Below are 21,076 nucleotides of genomic sequence, written 5' to 3'. Positions count from 1 at the left end.
TAAATAATTTCCTAATCCAAGGTTATACTCATTTATTTCTATGTTTCTTCTAAGAGTTTATAGTCTTAGCATTTATATTTAAATCTATGACCCACTTTGAGGTGACTAATATATAATATGAAATAAGGATCCAAATTAATGTTTTTGCCTGAGAATATAACAATTGACTTAGGACCAGTTGTTGAAAGGACTATTCTTTCCACATTAAGTTGCCTTGGTACCTTTATAAAAAATCAGTTGATCATAAAAAGGTTTATTTCAGATTCTCAATTCAATCCCATTGATGTATGAGTCTTTCTGTAAGTACCACACTATCTTGATTTTGCAACTTTGTGGTACATTTTGAAATTGGGTAGTTTTCAAGACTGTTTTGCTAGCCTGAATTATTCTCATTTCCACCTGAATTTTAGGATCAGCTTCTCAATTTCTGAAAAAAAAAAAAAAGTTGGGTTTCTGAGAGATTGTGTTGAATATATAGATCAATTTGGAGTATTACCCTTTTAACAATATTGAATCTTTCAATCCATGAACATGCAATGTTTCTTCATTTATTATTCATCTCTTCAGGATTTTAAGCAACGTTTTATAGCTTTCAGTATATAAATCTTATACTTTCTTTTTAAAAATTTGTTTATAGTTATGTAATTCTTTTTGACACTATTATGAATAAAACTATTTTCTTAATTTTACATTTGAATTGTTCACAACCACTATATAAAAATACAATTGATTTTTGTATTTTGATCTTATATCCCATGACTTTGTTGAACTTTCATTAGTTCTAGTATTTGTGTGTGTGTGTGAATTCCTTAGGATTTTCTACATACAAGATCATGTCATATGTTAGATTTAAGATTTGTTAACTTTTAGAAGATGTGCATTATATTTGGTTATTTATGAGTGTGAACAAAATAAAATAGTTCTTACAACTTCATAGGGTGAATTATATAGAAATGTTATGAGTTCAAACACTTTTATTCCCCTAATTCAATAAATCAAGTAATATCTTACTCTGAACTAATAACAGGTTATGAATTATGCTGTCATTTTATTTAGCAGTTAATGTTTATTCCTAGATATAATATATGATGATGTCAGAGAAGGAATCATGCACTATCTGTTGTGGGCACACTGAAAGTTTGAGTCTGGTTTTCCTATGAACTAGCATAGCAACTACAGTTCTAAATTCATTCATTTTTTCTGTCATTTCTAAAAACTAGCTTGATTCTTACTGATTAGGGCTATTGTAAAAACCGCAATAAGTGACAACACTATTTTTTACCTCTTAAAAACACACATTAGAATAGAAATTAACAAAATAAAATTGTCAGTACTATGCAAACATCAATATGACTTCAGCTACTTTTCACAGATAACTGGAGGAATAACAAAAATTACTCGCTGCTTTCCATAATAGATGATCTTTAACAAAAACTGCTTAAATTTTTTAAAAAAGCCTTATCAGAAAGTTATTTTTGTTGTGAAAGCATTCTCATTCAAAGAGGAGTTACAGTTATTAAAACGAGGGAGGACACAAGAATAAATATTTATGACCTTGGGTTAGGCAAAACCTTCTTAGATACAACAAAAGCACATGCTACAACAACAACAAAGATAGATACATTGAATTTCATTAAAATTTAAAACTTTTAGCCGGGCTCAGTGGCTCAGCCTGTAATTCCGCGCTTCGGGAGGCTGAGGTGAGTGGATTGCCTGAGCCCGCAGGTTCGAGACCCGCCTGGGCAGCGAGACCTTATCTCTACAATAAATCAAAAAATCAGCTGGGCGTGGTAGCACATGCCTGTAATTCCAGCTACTTGGAAGGCTGAGGCGGGAGGATCGCCAGAGCCCAGCAGTTCGAGGCTGCGGTAACCGGGAGCGGCTACTACACTCCAGTTTGGGTGACAGAGTGAGACTCCAACTCAAAAAAAAAAAAATTTAAAACTTTTATGTTGCAAAAAATACCATCAAGAAAGTAATATGACAACTTATAGAATGGGAGAAAATATTTGCAAATCATACATCTGATAAGAACTTATATCTAAAATACACAAATAACTCTTATGGCACAATAATAAAAAAATAAATTACCGAACTTAAAATGAGTAAAGGGTCTGAACAGCCATTTCTCCAAAGAAGATACATGAATGGCCAATAAACATATGAAAAGATTTTCAACATCATTGACCATTAGACAAATGAGATCAAAGTCACAATGAGATACTAATTTAAACTCACTATAACAAAAAATAAAGCTCATAACAAGAATTGGCAAGGATATGAAAAAATTGGAAACCTCATACTTTTATGGTGGTACACTGGAAGACAGTTTGGCAGTTTCTCAAAATGTTGAACAGAATTACCCATTGATCCAGCAATTTCACCCTAGGTATATACCCAAGAGAAATGAAAACATACATCCACACAAAAACTTGCACAATAATGCTTATAGCAGTTTATTCATAATAGTCAAGAGTGAAAATAATCCTATGCCAATTAACTGACGAATGGATAAATAAAATGTGACATATTAATACAATGAAATATTATTTGGCAACCAAAAAGAACAAAAGTCTGATATATGCTACAACATGGAGGAACTGTGAAACTCAGACTAAGTAGTAAAAAAGTCAGACACAAAAGCTATATATGTATGACTCCATTTAAATGAAATGTCCAGAAGATGCAAATCCACAGAGACAGAAAGTAAATTAATGGCTGCCTGGGCTAGGCAGAGGGGCTATGGAGTTGCAGCTAATGGGCACAGCATTCCTTTTGTGGGGAATAAAAATATTCTAAAATTAGATTGTGGCAATGGTTTCACAATTCTGTAAATATGCCAAAAACTATTTAATAGTATGCTTTAAATGGGTATGGTATGGGAATTATGTCTCAATAGCTGCTAAAATAATGATGGGAGAAAACCATGATGACCATAAGAACACAATAATTTAATATCTTACAAATAGTTTTATAAATAAACAGAATGAACTGATACAAATGCCAAGCCAAGCTAGAACATTTCAATATGATGTCCCTAACTCAAAACAAATAAAAATGTAATTTCTTAAACATTTTCAATATGTAGGTAAGTTTATTAGATTAAAAAATGTGTGGTGTTTTTTCATTTTTATTAAGGTATTTGGAATAACATGGGAGCAAACAGTAAGACAACCCACAGAGTGGGAGAAAAGACTTGCAAATCATACATTTGATTTTAAAAAAACTTATATCCAGAATATACAAAGAACTCCTAAAACTCAATAATAAAAAGATAAGTAATCCAATGTAAAATGAACAAAGGTTATGAGTAAACATTTCTCCAAAGCAAACATGAGAGAAATTCCAAAAGGCTGCTCATTGGTTCCCTGGGTAGGAACCAATTAGAGAATGCTTACAGATGGTGACATGCCTTTGGGACAAAATGAACTTCACCATTGCCTTATAATTTGAAAGCTGCCACGGAGATGAGAGATGCCACTATACAGTTCTTAATGCTCCTGAATACACTTTTCCCTACTGAGACAGTGTCAAATCAAACAGGCTTGAAAGGACTTTTATTCTAAAGCCTTTAAAACAATGACTAATAAAATTCAAGAGGCTCTGGGAGAAAAAAAAGAATGATTGAGTCCCTGTGATAAGAAAATACTCAGATGGACTTGAAGCCTTGAAAGATTGCTGATAGGATAATGATAGATAAAGATCACACTTTTAAGCTTACTGTTTGAGATATTTCCTGAAAGTAAATATTATATCAATTATAGGCAGAAGGAAGTCAATTTCTATTAGTTAATAAAACATCTTTGTGAAACTAAAACTCACAAGTTATCTTGCTTCAAAAAATGAAGTTTTCAAATTTATTTTACTCCAATGGTATGTAAACAATATAACACAATACCTCATTAAAAACCAAGTTATATAAACTTGTAGTATATAAAAGTATACAGTGCTATCTAAGGGACTATTTGCAAGGGTTTCTCAAGCTATAATTAATACTGAGTACATGATTAATGATTTATGCTCTAGCTCATGTATTCCTTTACTTTACTTCCAAAACTTAAACAAAAATAAAAGTTGTTGAATGTAGGAATCTGAAAAGATAGAGATTATTTTAAAAATATTAAATATTTATCTGTTAATAATCTCTTATTTAATAGATACTGTTATAACCTGGTTATAATTTGTGCCTATAGAGGAGGCCAAGAGCCATGGGATCACTAGAATCAAGAGGAGGGGGATTAGAAGTCCCAGAAAGCTTGGGGGAGAGGAGGGAAACAAAGACAATCGTGATAATGGGTTAAAGAAAAATGAGACCAAAAGAAGATCACATATACAGGTTAAAATTTTACATATGTAAATCATTGGAGACATGAGGGAAGTTCTAAATCTATTAAATTGTTGCTTGAAAGACTTACACAAATTGAAAAAATGTTAACCTTAGAAATTACCTTACCTCAATGAATTTGTGGAAAACTAACATATAAACATAACCAAACATATATAAACTCACTCTTATAAAATGTGTAAGTCAAATATTCACTATATATAAACTTTGAGTCCCTCAAGTAGGTAATTCAAGTAAATTTCCCTTCCTCATTATACCATTTAAAGTTATGTTTCAGCAAATGTGTTTTCACACTTGTTAGTTTACTGTATTAAAATTTAAGTGTAATTTGATTTACTGTTGTTAATTTTATTTTGAATTGTCTTTTCTGTGAACTTCCCTCAATACAAGTCAATTCTTCAAGCTGCTTCCAAAAAGTTATATGTTTTCCTAATAAAAACTATGCTGGGAAACATTTTTTCTTTTAAATTCTAAAATTATTAAACAATCCATCCTACTTCATATTCATGGTTTTGGAATCATTTGGTATCTTAATAATACTTGTTTCAGAAAATCTGCCTTTTAAAAATGCATGATTTAAAATGCTTAATTTAGTGAATCTTATGGACAACTTTTTTTTTTTTAAAGGAACAAAATACAAGGCATATAAGCAAAAATCAGGCATCCATGGAGTTAAAGGAGGTAAATTAAGACCTCAGGAATACCTTCTGACTAGTACCTTTGAAAAGTACCCTAAATTATTTTGGACTCAGTTTTTTAATGTAAAAATTCCAGCAAATTCCAACTCAATAAGTCTATTTCTCCAGCAAATTCCAACTCAATAAGTCTATTATTCTTCTATTCCTATTTCATAAGAAAAGTCAACAGGAATGTAGAATGCAATAACCAGGTATTCAATTTACAAACAACTTTGTACCTTAGAGAGCTTTCTTTAAAATCTATCACTAATGTTTAGAGACAAGGGTTACCCATTTTTAAAGACGAGTGACCTCAATTCTTCTAAGTTTATGTTTTTTGACTTATAAAAGCAATATTGTCCATAATGCAAATTAAAATATTTTCAATTACATATTTTTAAAAATGAGTCAAAATCTAACAAATATCCATAAAATGGTTAAGAATTAAGCACTTACTTTTACTTGAAGATCCTCAGAGCTTTCTGGTGACATATACAAAGAAAGAAGAACTGGCAAAGTATTTGCGACTGCAACAGCCCTTGCATGTTCAGGAGTGTGTCTCCCTAACTGTCCTAAGGCCCAAGCAGCAGCAGCCTTAATATGATCTTCTGGTTCTTCTGACAAGCAGACTGACAACTGGGGTACACCCTGCAGTGTTGATCAAAAGAGCAAGTGTTATGAATCTAGAATAGGATTAAAGAGTCTTCCATGTCTCCCAAACATTAGAAGCAATCATTTCAGCCTTGATTCTTTTTTTCCTAAACAGTTCAATAAATGAGCACATCACAGGGGCTGCCATTTCTTAAGTCAATAAATAACTAGAAATAAATTACCTTAATTATCTGTAACAACCCAACTAAAATAAGAATATCTCTACTTCCCTTTCCAAATAGAGAGGTATTTAACCAAACAACAGATGTCACAGACTAGGAAGTAGGCAAAGCCAGATTACACTGTGACAAGATAAAAATGTTTAGGATTTTAAAATATTTTATTTTTCTTTGTTAAGGAAAGTTTCTTTAAAGAAATTGTCTTTTCACCAAGTGTAATACATCTGAGAACAAAACAACTACTATAGATAGAAAATCAAATAAATGAGTAAGAATCCTATCTAAGTGCCATTTAAGTGAAATATATTCACTAATACCTTTCCTGAAACAGTACATACATAATTTTCTATTAATTTTGGTCAACATTTAAATTACAGTTTTGCCCATTTTAACATGATTGAATGTCAAAGTAGAAATAATTACTTTTGTTACACAGATAGCCTGTGCTTTCTTACATTTTGCATCTTAGGCTCCAATTTTATCTAAATATTAAAAATAGGATTAACTAAAGAATCTCATACATTACAATTTGTATACCCAAGGAAGAATCAAATAACCAGATCAAATTATAATTCCAGATTCTGTATAGCCATAATTTTCTAACAAATTTGAGATTATAGTAATCATCTTAAATTTAGTACCACAAAAACTAGTATCATATGATCATGCTACCATAGTAAAGGCCAAAATTGTCATATATACTTTTTTCTTCCACCTTTTAATTTGGTTAATAAGACCAATTTCCTGAAGAGACCTGCCATATTTATTCATTGGCTTCAGGATTTCCTGCAACTAAAAAATGTATGTCTGTCAATACAAAGGTCAGATCTGTCTTCAGAATGAAACAACTTTCCAGAAAGCCCATACTTCCAGAACATAGCATAATAAGATTAAAGAAGCAGGAAGAAAAGATCGTACCTCCTCCCCATCCTCAAAGCTCTGATTTGCTAGCCTCAGCTGTTTATGAATAATAAACCAGACAAGGAACATAAATGTGCTTCAAAAATTAAAGTATTATTTAAATGTAAGGTATAAGTGTTAGTCTCTACAGTACCACACAGGAAAAGGAGAGAGTGCTAGTGCATGGTTAGCCTGAAACTTCTGTAGCCACCTTGATCTCCTACTAACTGAAAAACAAACCAGGTGGGAGAGGCCAACCACAACCCTGGACCAAAGAAGGGGAAGGCTTCCTGGTTCATTTGAGGAAGACATGTAGGAAGCAAAAGCAATTGCTTTTTTCATCATTTTTCCTATGCAGAAGCATTCTGACTATCCACAAAAGAACCAAGGATCAAAATCCCAGTAACATCCTTATGGTGACCCTTCAGAAAGTACCACTACTACTCTAGTCATTATCACAGCCTGTGGTCATAGAAGAACAAAAGGAAAAGAGCAGGATAAATGGGAATATAGCAAAGAATTATCATGAAATAGGTAGAAAATAAAGATCTGAGGCTCCTTTTTATTCTGAGGATTAGCAAGGGATAAAAAAAAAATCCACATTTCTGTTTAACATACAGCAGCAGGTTTTCTATGCTGATAAGAAATCCATACCCCAGAGGGTCACCACACACTGTAAGCACATAGTCTTTGAAGTGTTCTCCCAGAGATCAATATTTATTCATCAGCACAAATGTTGTGAGCACCTACTATGTGCTGGGGTTGTACTATACAGTGGGTTCATACAAAGTTGTGAATTGAGGTAAAGCAAAATCCCTAGAGCAAGGAAACAAAATTGCTATGTGACATGTGCTCTGAATTGCCTACATCTAATAAGAGAAATTAGTTCAGGAAAGCTGAGGTGGATGAAAAGGGATGTCCTAGCCATTGCTATCTCCTATCCAAGTGACTGGAAAGGGAGGAATATATAGACCTTTGAGAATAGTGAAAATGACTACTGGATATATCATTTATAATAGTTTTTTTTTTAACAAAGTATGTTTTACGTGTTTATAAATATGTACAATTAATCAAAACACAAATAAACTTAAGATTTAAATGCAGATAATACTAATACTCTAAAGATATTAAACATTGTGTAAAACTTTAAACTTCCCATAACCTAAACCTCACTTTAAGGGTTGCTTTAGAAAACTTATTAATAAGCATTGAAACAGTCAAAATTTTTTTCAGATAATTCTTTTGCTCCAGTTAGTTATATTTCATATTCTGTAGGAGAGATTGATTAATCTGTGGTTTTGTCTCAGCATATCTTACTGCAATAACTAAAAGGAAAGGAAGCAAGAACGAACCTTGGAAATGATCACTGCCATTGCGAGGTTCTCAGAATGGGCCGCCACATAACCAAGCATCATGATGCCGGGCAGCCTTATATTCCCTTTGCAGGACCCGATACAATCAATCACAGCAGCAACTCCTCCTGCATTAACTATCAGCTGTGAAAGCTAAAAGAAATGAATGACAGCTAGATAATCAAGACTAGAAAGCATAAGGTGATTTTTAAATGTCAGTTAAGTATTGTCACACTTTATTTAGGACCTAAAGACAACTGGAAAAATAAAAATATCATTTAGTGAAATTACAATATTTATTTTGAAAATATACAAGCATAATAATCCTATTTCAAATGCATAATATACTCACTGTGAAGAGCTTTATTCTGTGGAAATCCCAGTAACATCCTTATGGTGACCCTTCAGAAAGTACCACTACTACAATTTTTCATGCATCGATGGCACAACTTTTATCCCTATTATAATGGATGTCAAAATTCCTTACCTAGACACTAAGCCTAGGGCTAGTTCATAACTAGCTAAGTACTGAAAACCCCAATCACAATGGGTGAGCATGAAGCAGATTAATCACTGAATGCCGAAAGACAATGTCAGACTTGAAATATCCTAACCTAATTATCCCACCTTTGCTAGTAATGATTACTAGCTGAGTGCACTTCAATTTTCAAAAATCTCAACCAAATAAAGATGTTAGGTCACACAAAGAATGAGAACTGAAAGATTAATGAAATGAAAATTGATTAGTCAAAATATACACAGAAAAATAATACAACTTCAAGATCAACACAAACCTGCTCTGTCTCTTCTTTCCCATCTAAGAACTCAGAGCAGGAGATCGCCACACAAGAGCAACTGCTGGGGCGATCACACTAGGCCAGGGGACCTTTGTGGTCTCTCTACTCATTTTCACTACTCCCAACTGACACAAAATGGTAAGGATGACAAAGTTCTGCTTTCCCCACAGCCTAGGATAGAAAGCTGGAAATTATTAGAAACTGCGATTTCAAACTGAAAGTCCATTAACATAACCCAGTATTCTCAACTGGGGGCAATTTTGCCCCCTGAGGAAAATTGGCAATGTATGGAAATGTTTTTGATTGTCACCACTTGGGGGGTATGGGTGCTGCTGGCATCTAGTGGGCAGAGGCCAGGGATGCTGCTAAACATCCATTCTCCAATATATAGGAGAGCTTACCACAACAAAGAATTGCCTAGTTCAAAATGTCAAGCATAGCGCAGAGGATGAAAAAATCCTGACCTAACCAGATCATGTACAACCCCTTGGTTCTACAGTTTTATTGAAAAACTAAAACTAACTACTACATATTATTGTAACATGAAGCCATTTTTTTTTTTTTTTACCTCAGGTGTATGTTTAGCAATCTCTCTAATTAAAGTAGAAGCATTTTTCTTCACATATTCATCTTTGTCCTTCAGACAGGTAAGTACAACTGGAAAAATCTCGGCTTCAACGACCATTTCTGCCAGGTCCACAGAATGTTTTGCAACCTGACTGAGAGCCAGAAGAACCTGGCACTGTTAAGCAAAAAACAAAATAGAACATTATGCAACACCCACTACAGAGTTCAGGTGTAATTTGAACAGGTTTATACATATGCAAATTCCTTTATGAAAGGGAAAAAATTACGTATCTAACGATTTGTGAATCTTGAAACATTCACATTTTAATCTTATGCTCAAGTTTTTAAAATTTGCTAATTTCCACATTAGTTCTCTACTATTTTAAAACTCTATTGCCGACGATTAAATAATATGACCTCTGAATGAAGACCATTTTTTAAAAATGCAATTCTCAAAGTATTAATTTATGACACATGTGATAATTTAGTACAAAAATGATCAAGCAGAACTAACAACTTATTTGCAGCATGATGCTGATACCACTTCAAAAAACTTTGCATTTCTTAGTTAACATTAATAATTTTTAAACTTTACAGAATATTATAATATTTTTACAGAAATTGGAATAATTTATAATTGGTGGCCATTAACTAAAAATCAGATTTCTGAAAGCCATAAAAATACTAATATTAATATGGCAATTTTTATAAGAAACTTAAATTATGGGCTAGAAAAAAAATTTTAGGTCCCTTTCAAACCTGAGATTTGATTATCATGTGATTCCTTAATTATTAATGTTAACACTGATGTTACATGTAATCTTCAACATTGCACATTAGTTTTCCCAATCACATCTTTATTGTCTAATCTTTACAGCATTATTTTTACATATTAAAAGACCAAATACACAATATATTCATATCTGTTTTCAATGATAATTTGCTAATTATTTTTAGATGTGAAATATTCATATGTATATGTTTCTTATTTTCTTACATTATAAGAAAGTTGGTTTGTTTGTTTTTCAACCTTACTTTCAAATACCTTCAATTTAGCATCAGGGTTGAGGATCATCTGGGCTAAGTGAGCAATAGCTCCTGCATCCACTACTGTCTGTGCTAACTCTGGAGAATGCTTTGAAATATCACTGAGGGCCGAAGCAGCAATCCTTTTCAAAGCAATTTCTGGCTCCTGGATACAAAGTACTAAAAGAGGAACAGCTCCCGCATCCACCACAGCTTGTGACAGTTCTGTGGGTCCAAGAAAAGTAATTAAGTGAGTATGGGTGACTGACCCTTGTGCAAGCCATTTTTCACCCTGACAGATACAGCAAAGAAAAAAGGGGAGGGTATACTTCACTCTCTCGACATCTGCATTTCAAATCAGGCTTCCTGGTTTTATAAACCATGTGGACCAATCCTGAGCTGAAAAGAATACAGGTCAATAGATGGACCTCCATTTACATGAACACATTTGAGGTAGATTAGGCTGAAATGGCTTGTTATTCTTTTTTTTTTTTTTTAAGAGAGTAAGCAGATGTCAGCTGTTTAAGCTCTGACAATTCTGCCCTTCTCAATAGGCAAGCATTTTATGCATGGTTTACAATAACAGAGAAAATTAAAGTACCAAAAATTTACCAACCACACTAATTAGGCAGTATTTTGTGCTATTTATGTGAGTAAACATTAACATGAATCTTGTGCCAATAATGTCGATTTTTAAATTCTTTTATCTTGTAGTACTTTTAAAAGATCTTTTAAAAAACTTAATGCAAAATAAAAAGCTGTATTTTCATTGTACATGTAAAAATACCTTCAAAAATGAGATCTACAACTATCAATATACTTTTTTATATGTAAATGCTAATGCTTAAAGGAATAAATTTATCTTAACCATGTCACAAGTCAGAAATCAAGTATATATCTTTTGAATACACAACGTGTTGATTTACTTGTGTGTCCAAGAATAACAGCTATAAAAGGAACACATTTTAAATAATGGATAATGGCAGACAGGCAGGCAGATCCATGTAATATATAAGTAAAAAATGCCTTTTGAAAAGCATAAAGCACCACACATACAGATTCTATTCTCATTGTATTCATGGCCGAATCACATATACTGAATCACATACACTCATTTCTATAATCTCTTCCTTTCTAATTATGTCCTTATTTTCCCAGATTTGTATTGCCTTAGCAATATATGAATATATTAATTGTCAAGTTATCTATCAGCATATAGTTTAAGGTCTTTAATTTGAAAAATATAGTGTTTGATTTTTTAAAAATTTTGGTAGTGTCACATTTTTCTTAAAAAATAATGTTAGCAAACACAGATTAGTGTCCAATATTTGTTTCCCTTAAATTATATAATTATCTTAGATGTCTCAATATTATATGAATGATTCATTCATTATTTAATTAAATAAGTATTAACAGAAGGCTACTGTGTGCCAGGCTCATTCAACTCTGGCACTCATGATACACTTCTGCAAATTAACACCACATGCCTAGGCAAATATATGTTTCAATTTTTAAAATCTAGTGTGAAATGATATACAATGGGAAGTTCGTATGTAATCGTAAGAACCAGGGATAAGAGGAAAATGATTTTAAAAAAAGAAGTCAATGGGAGCAACAGACTGAAGTATCAAGCTAGCAATGTAACAGGTTCCTCAGAAGCAGTCTCTGGGATGCTACTGCAATAGCCTGGAAACCAACAAAACAGCAGGTGAAACAGGTGATCACTGTTTTTCTCTCTCCCCATCCTATCCCTACACCTACCCAAAGAAATGGGAAGAAAATATTTTAATTAACATGTTACTTAAGAAATCAATACAAATTATACAGGTGTCCTATTGTAATAAACTTTATATGTATCTATGTAAACACACCTGACATATATATATATCATGTTCAACCCATTATATATATATATATATATATATATAATTATATATACATAATGGGCTGAACATTTTGTTTTTGAGAAAGTAAAAGGATTAATTTTTCTACTCAAGTATTTTCACTTTTATACACAGCTCCTCAGAGTAAAGAATATTCAATAAACTACAACTATTTAAAAATACTATTAATAAAAACTCAAAGTTCTTGTTTAAAACCATCTACATCGATATCTTTATAATTCCCATACATTTATCTTTTCCTTTAATAATTATTAGAGTGCCATGTCCTCCTTCCCCAGAATACTATAATGTTTACAATAAATTCTGGCCAGGCACTGTGGCTCATGTCTGTAAAGCCAGCACTTTGGGAGGCTGAGGCAGGAGGATCACTTGAGGAAGGAGTTTGACACCAGCCTAGGCAACATCGTGAGACCCTCCCACCTCTACAAAAAAGCTTTTAAAAATTAGCTGGGCATGGTGGTACATGCTTGTAGTCCCAACTACTCAGGAGAGAAGCTGAGGCAGGAGGATGGCTTGAGCCCAGGAATTCAAGGCTATAGTGAGCTAGGATTGCATCACCATACTCCAGCCTGGGTGACAGAGCAAGACACTGTCTCTAATTTTTAAAAAAATAAATATAAAGTAAATTCTATTCTTCTGACTTGTAACCCAGTCTCATCCTAAGCTGTTTTCTATTCTCTCTGGAGCAGTGATGTTAAATATGGGGAAGCCTGGGGATGGCACTAGAGAAAAATTTGTTTTCTCCTGTGTATCTTAGTTTATTTGGTAATGAAGTTTCTAATTTTATACTTACAATTTCATATACTTTACATCTTCAAGTGTATAGGATCCTATAAAACCAGGATCTACTCTTGAGTGTACACATTGTCACTTAAAAATAATACCGCTCTACTAGCTTCATACATACATTAGATAAAAGATAGTATATATACAGGGCAGAATGTACTAGGCCTAAATAATGTACAACATACTATATTACACATACTACATAATATTTCATCATTCATTACTCTTGTTTCTACAACCTATCTTTCTCCTTTTTCCTTTTATTGCTTTCTCTGGTGTTTCTGTGCCAGTCACTGATAGTGACTACCCAGTAGCCTTTGTCAGCTAGGGCATAAGTTTATAAACCAATCCTAGCCAATGGGACCTGAGTGAAAGTCTGCTGGAAGCAACTGTGCAAGGCTTTCCTCTGTAATAAACTAAGATACACAGGAGAAAACACCGCCTCTTCTTTGTTGGACATGGTCATGTCTGCAAATAACATCTGGAACTCCTACATTCATCTTGCAACTATAATGGAAGAAATCACCAATATGCTGAGGATGGCTGAGTACAAAAATGAAAAACATCTGGGTCTTCCATGACACTGTTCAGCTGCATAACAAACTTGGAACTGCCCCAACTCTGATGTAAAATAAAAAATGTCCTTATTGTTTAAGCCACATGTAGTTGATATTTTATAACTACAGCTAAAAACATCCTGATATAATTCTTCCTCGTGCTTGGTGTATGCACATATTCTCCTCTTCTCCTTCCCTTATTGAGTGTTCATTAGTTGCTTACTATGTGCTACATAGTAAGATATGGTTATATCTTGGGGAAGCAGAATAAAGCATTGTTCTGTTCTAGAAGACTCTGCTCAGGGTGAAGACATGAACAGAGCACTACAAGTACAGAGCACAGCCAGGAGTTAAGTATGTGGAATGTTCAGGGAAAAGGTATATAGGGATGTTGTTTCAGGAAGTGCCTCTCACCTTACTTCTGTCTTCTCTCTTCTTTTTGTCTTTATTTTTCTACTTTTAAAAAAAGCAGTAATAACTAAAACACATACAAAATTCTGCACATCTAAAAATCACTTCCTATAGAGAAATCTCAGAATTAATTTTTAAACTCTAATTTGGAAATGAATTTTTTAGATGTTCAATAATCATACTTATGAAATAAAAGATTGCACAGATATGTACAGACTTTAGATGCTCATAAAAGACTGACCCAAAAACCATAGTGAGCCAAGAAATTTATCTTCAATACCTGAAAATATTTTTGCCTCATTTTAAATTTTAAGTGAATCCTCAAAATTATTTTTTAAAATATATCTTCTCTTTCTTCAGACTACAGAAGGGACTAGTAAAATTTACATACATATATATACACATCTTCTAGTATGCAGTAACATGCAACATAATCATATAGTGTTACATATCAGGCAAGATTTAAAATGTCTAAAAATACAAAGAAAAAAGACTGCATGTTATACCAACATACTAACAGCATTTATACAGGATTGCTGATATATATATTATATATATATACATATCTCTTGTCCATACATATAGCTACGGCTGTAGTTAACTGCATGAACACTGCTGTTACAAAGAAAAAACAAATATAAAATTTTTAGCTTATTTCTCAACATAGCAGAAATTTTCTTACTTTAAAAAATGGTGGAATGTATGTCTCCTTAAAATATTAGAAAAGAGTATGTAATTATTCTTCAAAGAATTACTAATATACACTAGAAACAGTATTCATTTATTTTTTCACACTTTCCCTGCTGTCTTAATTCATGCTCTTATTAAATATATTACATTTTTTACAAGTTAGGGGTTATTCATTTTTAATTATTTTTTAGACTGAAAATTATCAGAGAAATTATGATTAGCCAATAGCACCTTCCTTATTCACAGATAGTTAAGGCTATTTATTGCATACATCTAAACAACTGAATGTACAGTCCCCAAATTTGATGATTGGCTGTTTTCAGTGAAGGAATAACTAGTTCTATTCAGCCTCATGAAGAGCTCATTGTTGAGTGCAGGAACTAAGGCAGCCTACTCTATGGGATTGTGGCAAGAGGAGGAGGGAGTGTCATCACACTTCTCTTTCTGTTTTTCCAGTTTTTTCCAACAACATTTATGTAGCTTACGAGCATACAATTTTTAAAATTAGTAACAACATGAAAACTTGGGGTGACGAGTCTTTGCTTCTCACATAGTTGCAATTTTTTATGAATTTCATCCTATGCTGTTTTTGTTTTGGTTTTCTCTTAACTAAATAAAGGCTGAACTGAACTTGCAGTGATTTCTTGGTAACTGATGATATGAAGTGTTAACAATTTAAATGGATAAAAATCTTCAACTTAGAATAATCAAAAACCTCAGTACAACTTTACATTTAAATTTAAAACAAAAAGAGAACTAAATAAAAGGGAGAACTTTTAAGATAAACAACATTCATAAAATTAGAACTGTCTAAAACTGGATAAATGGAACGTTAGAATAACTCTATGTTGACCAGAAGAGAGCAGACAGGAATGCCCATCAGCATAGAACAGACATGATTGTTACTAGGTAAATCAGGCAAAAGTGATTTTGCTTTCATAGTGCCCACAGTGGTCTAAACCCCTCTTCTTAATTATGTCACAGCTAGATCAGAAATGTCTATTTAGATCAGAAATGGTAAACTCAAATATCCACAGGGTCCACGCAAGTAACTAAAATTAGTAAAATCAGAGGGTAGTAGTGAAATGGAAAAGTCTAGGCATCATTTATAAGGGGAAGCATTTTCTTAGCTTCAGCCCAGTGTTGCCATGTAGGAATATAGGCCTGCTATTGTCAGACCTTTTTTTTTTTCTTAAATATGAAATTGCTCATTTTTAAGTGTTGGCAACTTTTTTTTGTTTTTTGTTTTTTTAAGAACATTGTGTGAGACAATATAGTGCTGGCCAAATAAAACACATCTGTCTGTGGGCCTGCTACAACCTGAACCACCATTTTACCACCTGAGGCTTGAAACTTCCACCCTCTAAAACAACCTGTAGTGGGCTGCTGGGTACAAAAAAGTGATGTTCTTTTTACTTTTAATTATTGAAGTTATGTTTAGGAACATAAAGGAAGAACTACTATAGTGGTTACATAAGAAATTCAGAGAATTCAAAGAAATTGATGAAAACCTAAAAACTGGCCCACCAAAAAGGCTTAATCTAAATGTATATTATGATATTCCTGTTTTTTCAGCTCATAATGGAGATGTAAGAGAAAATATTTAGAGCAAACTTAAGTGATCATGAGAATTCACAAAATACAAAATGAAGAGGTTCTCCAAAAGAGGAAAAAAGAAAAAATATGTATCCAGCATATTCATTCAAACACCCTTTTGGAAAATCGAATGTCTTAACTTTATTGCTTTTTAATTTTTTTTCAAACACTACTTTTAACTGTTTCTAAATTCTACAAAAGTTATATTTTATTTGTTTCATTAAAAAATACAAGAAAGTCATGAATCAATCATTTCTTTGCACCTAGGTGGCCCTATTTATCAGTTTAAAGATAAGCTGGGCTTTGCATCAGGTTATAAAAATATATAGTTACATAACTTCAAAATCTTTTTGAAATAAAGCAGGTTAAAAAACTATATTTAAAATTGGTTACCATTTGTTATGTTAATCTTATGTTAATAATAATCAATCATCCCATTCAACCAAACTTTTCCTGATTGGAGAAATTATAATAACAAATATGGTGCTGCAATTAACAAAGTTGGTTACTTAACTGGTCATACTCCAGTATGATTTAGTAATAACACTTTCAAAGTAAAATAAATTTGTTTCATTTTTGGTCTAACCCATCTATTTACCAGCCTGGGCAACTAGGCGAGACCTCATCTCTACAATAAATCAAAAAAATCAGCCGGGCATGGTAGCGCGCGCCTGTAGTTCCGGGTACTTGGAAGGCTGAGGCGGAAGGATGGCCGGAGCCCAGCAGGTCAAGGCTGCGGTGGCCGGGAGCGGCCACTGCACTCCAGCCTGGGCGACAGAGTGAGACTCCAACTCAAAAAAAAAAAAGAAAACAGAAATAAAAAATAAAATTAAATAAAACTGGCTTAGTCTTATCTACTGTTATGTAACAAATACATCAAATTTAGCAGCTTAATACTGCAAATATCTACTATCACATAGTTTCTGTAAGTCAGGAATCTGGGAGCAGATTAGCTGAGCGATTCAAGCTCAGGATGTCTCATCAGGCTACAATCAAGGTGTCAGCTAGGGCCTGTCATCTGAGGATTTGCTTCTAAGCACACTCAGGGAGTGTTAGCAGGAGCCTTCAGTTCCTTGCCATGTGGGCCTCTCGGTAGGCTGCTCATGATGATGCCTCCTCCAAAGTGAGTGGTCCAAAAGACAAAGGCATCATAATCTACGCTTGAAGTGACACACCAAAACTTCAGTTAGAACTATTAGTACAGTGGGGAAGGCAACTCACAGCAAATGAATAATAGGAGGCAGGCATCATGGAGGCTGCTACCACAGAAACTTTTGTTCTTCACCAACACAGAGTGACAACATCCCTCAGTAGGTAACAGTGACTCACCTGTAGCTATAGTTCCAAGCAGAGAGATAGCTCCAATTGCAAGTGGAATGAGAAAAGCACAAAGAGGGAATCTGCATATTATTATTTAAAAGTCCCAAGTGATTTTTATTTCTCCCCTGCCACACAAATGTCATTTATCCTACTTTCATCATTTCCACCCCACTTCTCTCCGCCCACTATGCAGAGCCACTGCTTTATCTCTGCACATGGGTTGAGTGTTTGAGAGTTTAAGGGTTAACATACATGCATTTGTTTTAAAGACGAAATAATTCTGGCTTCTTTTACAAAGTCAAGTGAGTCAAATAAGCCATTGATCTGGAGTAATAGGGCTTAGTAAGAAATTACAATCAGCTGGTAGGTACTGCAAGCTCTTACAGGGCTCAAGTAAAAAGCAGCTTCAAAACATAGTAATGACTGGGTGTGGTAGCTCACATCTGTAATCCCACACTTTGGGAGGCCAAGGCGAATGGACTGCTTGAGCCTAGGAGTTCAGAGCAGTCTAGGAAACAATGAGACCCCACCTCTACAAAGAATCAAAAAATTAGCCAGGCATGGTGGTGCACCAGTAGTCCCAGCTACCCTTGAGGCTGAGGCATGAGGAGCCCAGGAGTCTGAGGCTGCTGGCGAGCCATGATCATGCCACTGCTCTCTATTCTGAGAGACAGTGTGGCACCCCCAACTCAAAAAAAATAATAATAATAAAGAAAGAAAGAAACAATAACAATAAAAACATGGTAACAAGCTGAGAAGTGGAAACCAGAGAAAGAAAAACTTAGGAGAAAAAAATAAAGACTTGGAAAACAATATGTTGCAGAAATGTAAAGACATTTAACACCCACCCCTTACCAATTTAGCATTTGACTTTTAACAGCTGAGACTAAGCTGAATAGAATAAGGCAAAACTACAGAGAAGACCTGGAGTGCCCTTGTAAAGAAGAAAATGACCAACTAAAGTAAATGGAATTAGATCTTTACACAGTCATGCTTTTTGTATCTAGAAGCTTTTCATTTATTTTCCACTTTATATGGCATTACAACCACAGCTGCGGTTTCACTCTACCTATAATTTTATATTCTGCTTAAAAACATGGAAAAGGCATGTGTTATTTTTCAAACTTTGTTGATATTCACTCTTTGTTCCAGCCTAGTCCTAAATAAGAAGTCCCTGCTTCCAAGGAGTTCAGTCTAATGCAGAAGGCTGGACAGTAAAAGGCTACAGGTATTCTGACAGAATTCTCTACAGGAACAGGCAAAGGAGAGAGAAAACAGAATAAGGAAATAAAAATAAAGCACTGGTAGGTTAAAAAGTTTGTTTCGTGTTTTTATAAAAGTGGTCTCTTATCAGTTGTTCTTGGTGTGACTCCCCTTGACTGGTTCCTTGAAGCCCTTCACGAGCTTCCACTCTCTACTTTTATTGCTGAGGATGGAACTAACCCAACATTTTTAACAGCTGCCTAATATCTCACTGAGTACATGTGCCATAATTTACTTAACCTGTCTCCCACTTTAGAACATTTCATTCGTTTTTGGTTTGATTTTGTTGTTTGCTATTACAAAGTATAATGAACTTCTGCATTCAGATTACATATTAGTTATTTACTGTTATGTAACAAATGACCCCAAATTTGGCAGCTTAAAACAACATCACATATTCTCTTAGTTTCTGTGAGTCAGGAATCCAGGAAGTGCTTAGCTGGGTGCTTTTGGCCCAGAATCTCTCATGAAGTTGCTATCCAAATGTCAACTGCAGTTGCAGTCATCTGAAGGCCCAACTGGGGGGTGATCTGATTCCAAGATCACTCATGTAGTTCTTGGGAAGCCTTCATTTCTTGCTGTCTGCTGGAAACTTCAGTTCTTCACCACATAGACCTTTCCATAGGCTGCGTAAGCATCCTCATGATATGGTAAATGACTTCCCTTAGAGAAAGTGACCCGAGAGAAACAGAATGCCCAATATACAAACTCTGATCTTTTATAACCTATTCTCAGAAAGTGACATACCATGAATTCTGCTGGTCACACAGACCAGTCCTGGTATAATGTAGGAGGGGGCTATAAGGGGACTATACAAGGGTGTGAATACCAGGACACAGAACCTGGGAGGCTGGCTACCACAGTCATACACACACATATAGATATACATCTCCACATGTATACATACATACATACACATGCATGTGTGTGTGTGTATGTGTGTGTGTGTGTGAATTTACTTGTTACTGGTCCCAGAAGTGAAATTACTGAGGGGAAGGATGGTGGCATTTTTTGAGGCTCTTGATATTTTTAAATTAAACCACATGAAACTTCTTTTCAAATGGTATTTTAGTTCCATTTCCTTAACTTACTACAAACTAGAATTAATAAACACAAATATTGCATATGACTTTTTGAGACCACAGCATTACTACCACATTGCCTATTAACAAATATTCAAAGGGCAGGCGCAGTGGCTCAAGCCTGTAATCTCAGCACTTTGGGAGGCCGAGGAAAGGATTGCCTGAGCCTGCGGGTTCGAGACCAGCCTGGGCAACATGATGAAACTTCGTCTCTTATAAATAAATAAAAAAATAAATAGCCAGGTGTGGTAGTGTGTGCTTGTAGTTCCTGCTACTCGGAAGGCTGAGGCAGAAGGATTGCTGGAGTCCAGCAGGTCGATGCTGAGGTGGCTGTGAGCATGCCACTGCACTCTAGCCTGGGTGACAGAGTGAGACTCCAACTCAAAAAAAAAAAAAAAAAATTCACATAGTATAGACACAGCAGTTGTAAGTGCTGGCCAAAAGAAATGTAACCCACATATATAATTTAAAACTTAAAATTAGCCACATTTAAAAAGCAAAATAAGATAGGTGAAATTAATGTTAATATATTTTAATGCAATATATCTGAAATATAATTTCAACATGCAAAGAATATTTTTTAATGTAATGATATTTCACATTGTTTTTTTCATACTAAGTCTTGGAATTAAATATGTATTTTGCACTTACAGTGTCTCAATTCAGCTGTTCAGTTTTCATTGAAAATGTTCAATATGTATTTAAATTTCAAAAAGTTTACAGTTGAAAAAGTAGATTAATATATCCAAGTTGTTCCAACAATACCTGAACATTTTCTAATAACTAAATTGAGTAAATGCATTAGCCATAGTTCAAGTGTGCAATAGTCACGTGTGACTACAGGCCACCATACTGGCTGGTAAAACTGTAGTGTGAGATCAAAGGAGATATAAAGAAATGGTCAGCTCGGCTTGGTGGCTCAGCCTGTAATCCTGCACCTTTGGGAGGCTGAGGTGAGTGGATTGCCTGAGCC

The 21,076-nt window shown here is 34.1% G+C and overlaps 1 protein-coding gene across 4 annotated transcripts in view; it reads right to left on the bottom strand.

The window, feature by feature from the left end:
* The window catches only part of SPAG6 (sperm associated antigen 6), a 71,696-nt gene that overhangs the window by 18,047 nt on the left and 32,573 nt on the right, over window positions 1-21,076 (bottom strand). For all 4 annotated transcript variants that reach the window (XM_008063635.1, XM_008063637.2, XM_008063638.2 and 1 more), the window contains exons 4-7: window positions 10,514-10,719; window positions 9,470-9,643; window positions 8,105-8,257; window positions 5,479-5,670 (exon numbers count right to left, since the gene is read on the bottom strand). In XM_008063635.1, coding sequence (XP_008061826.1) covers window positions 5,479-5,670; window positions 8,105-8,257; window positions 9,470-9,643; window positions 10,514-10,719 — 725 coding nt within the window. The remainder of the gene's footprint in view (window positions 1-5,478; window positions 5,671-8,104; window positions 8,258-9,469; window positions 9,644-10,513; window positions 10,720-21,076) is intronic.

This window comes from Carlito syrichta, unplaced genomic scaffold (assembly GCF_000164805.1).
Source record: "Carlito syrichta isolate Samal-C Ts95f unplaced genomic scaffold, Tarsius_syrichta-2.0.1 Scaffold306975, whole genome shotgun sequence".
Lineage (NCBI taxonomy): Eukaryota > Metazoa > Chordata > Mammalia > Primates > Tarsiidae > Carlito > Carlito syrichta.
This window is presented reverse-complemented; position numbering and strand designations above follow the sequence as displayed.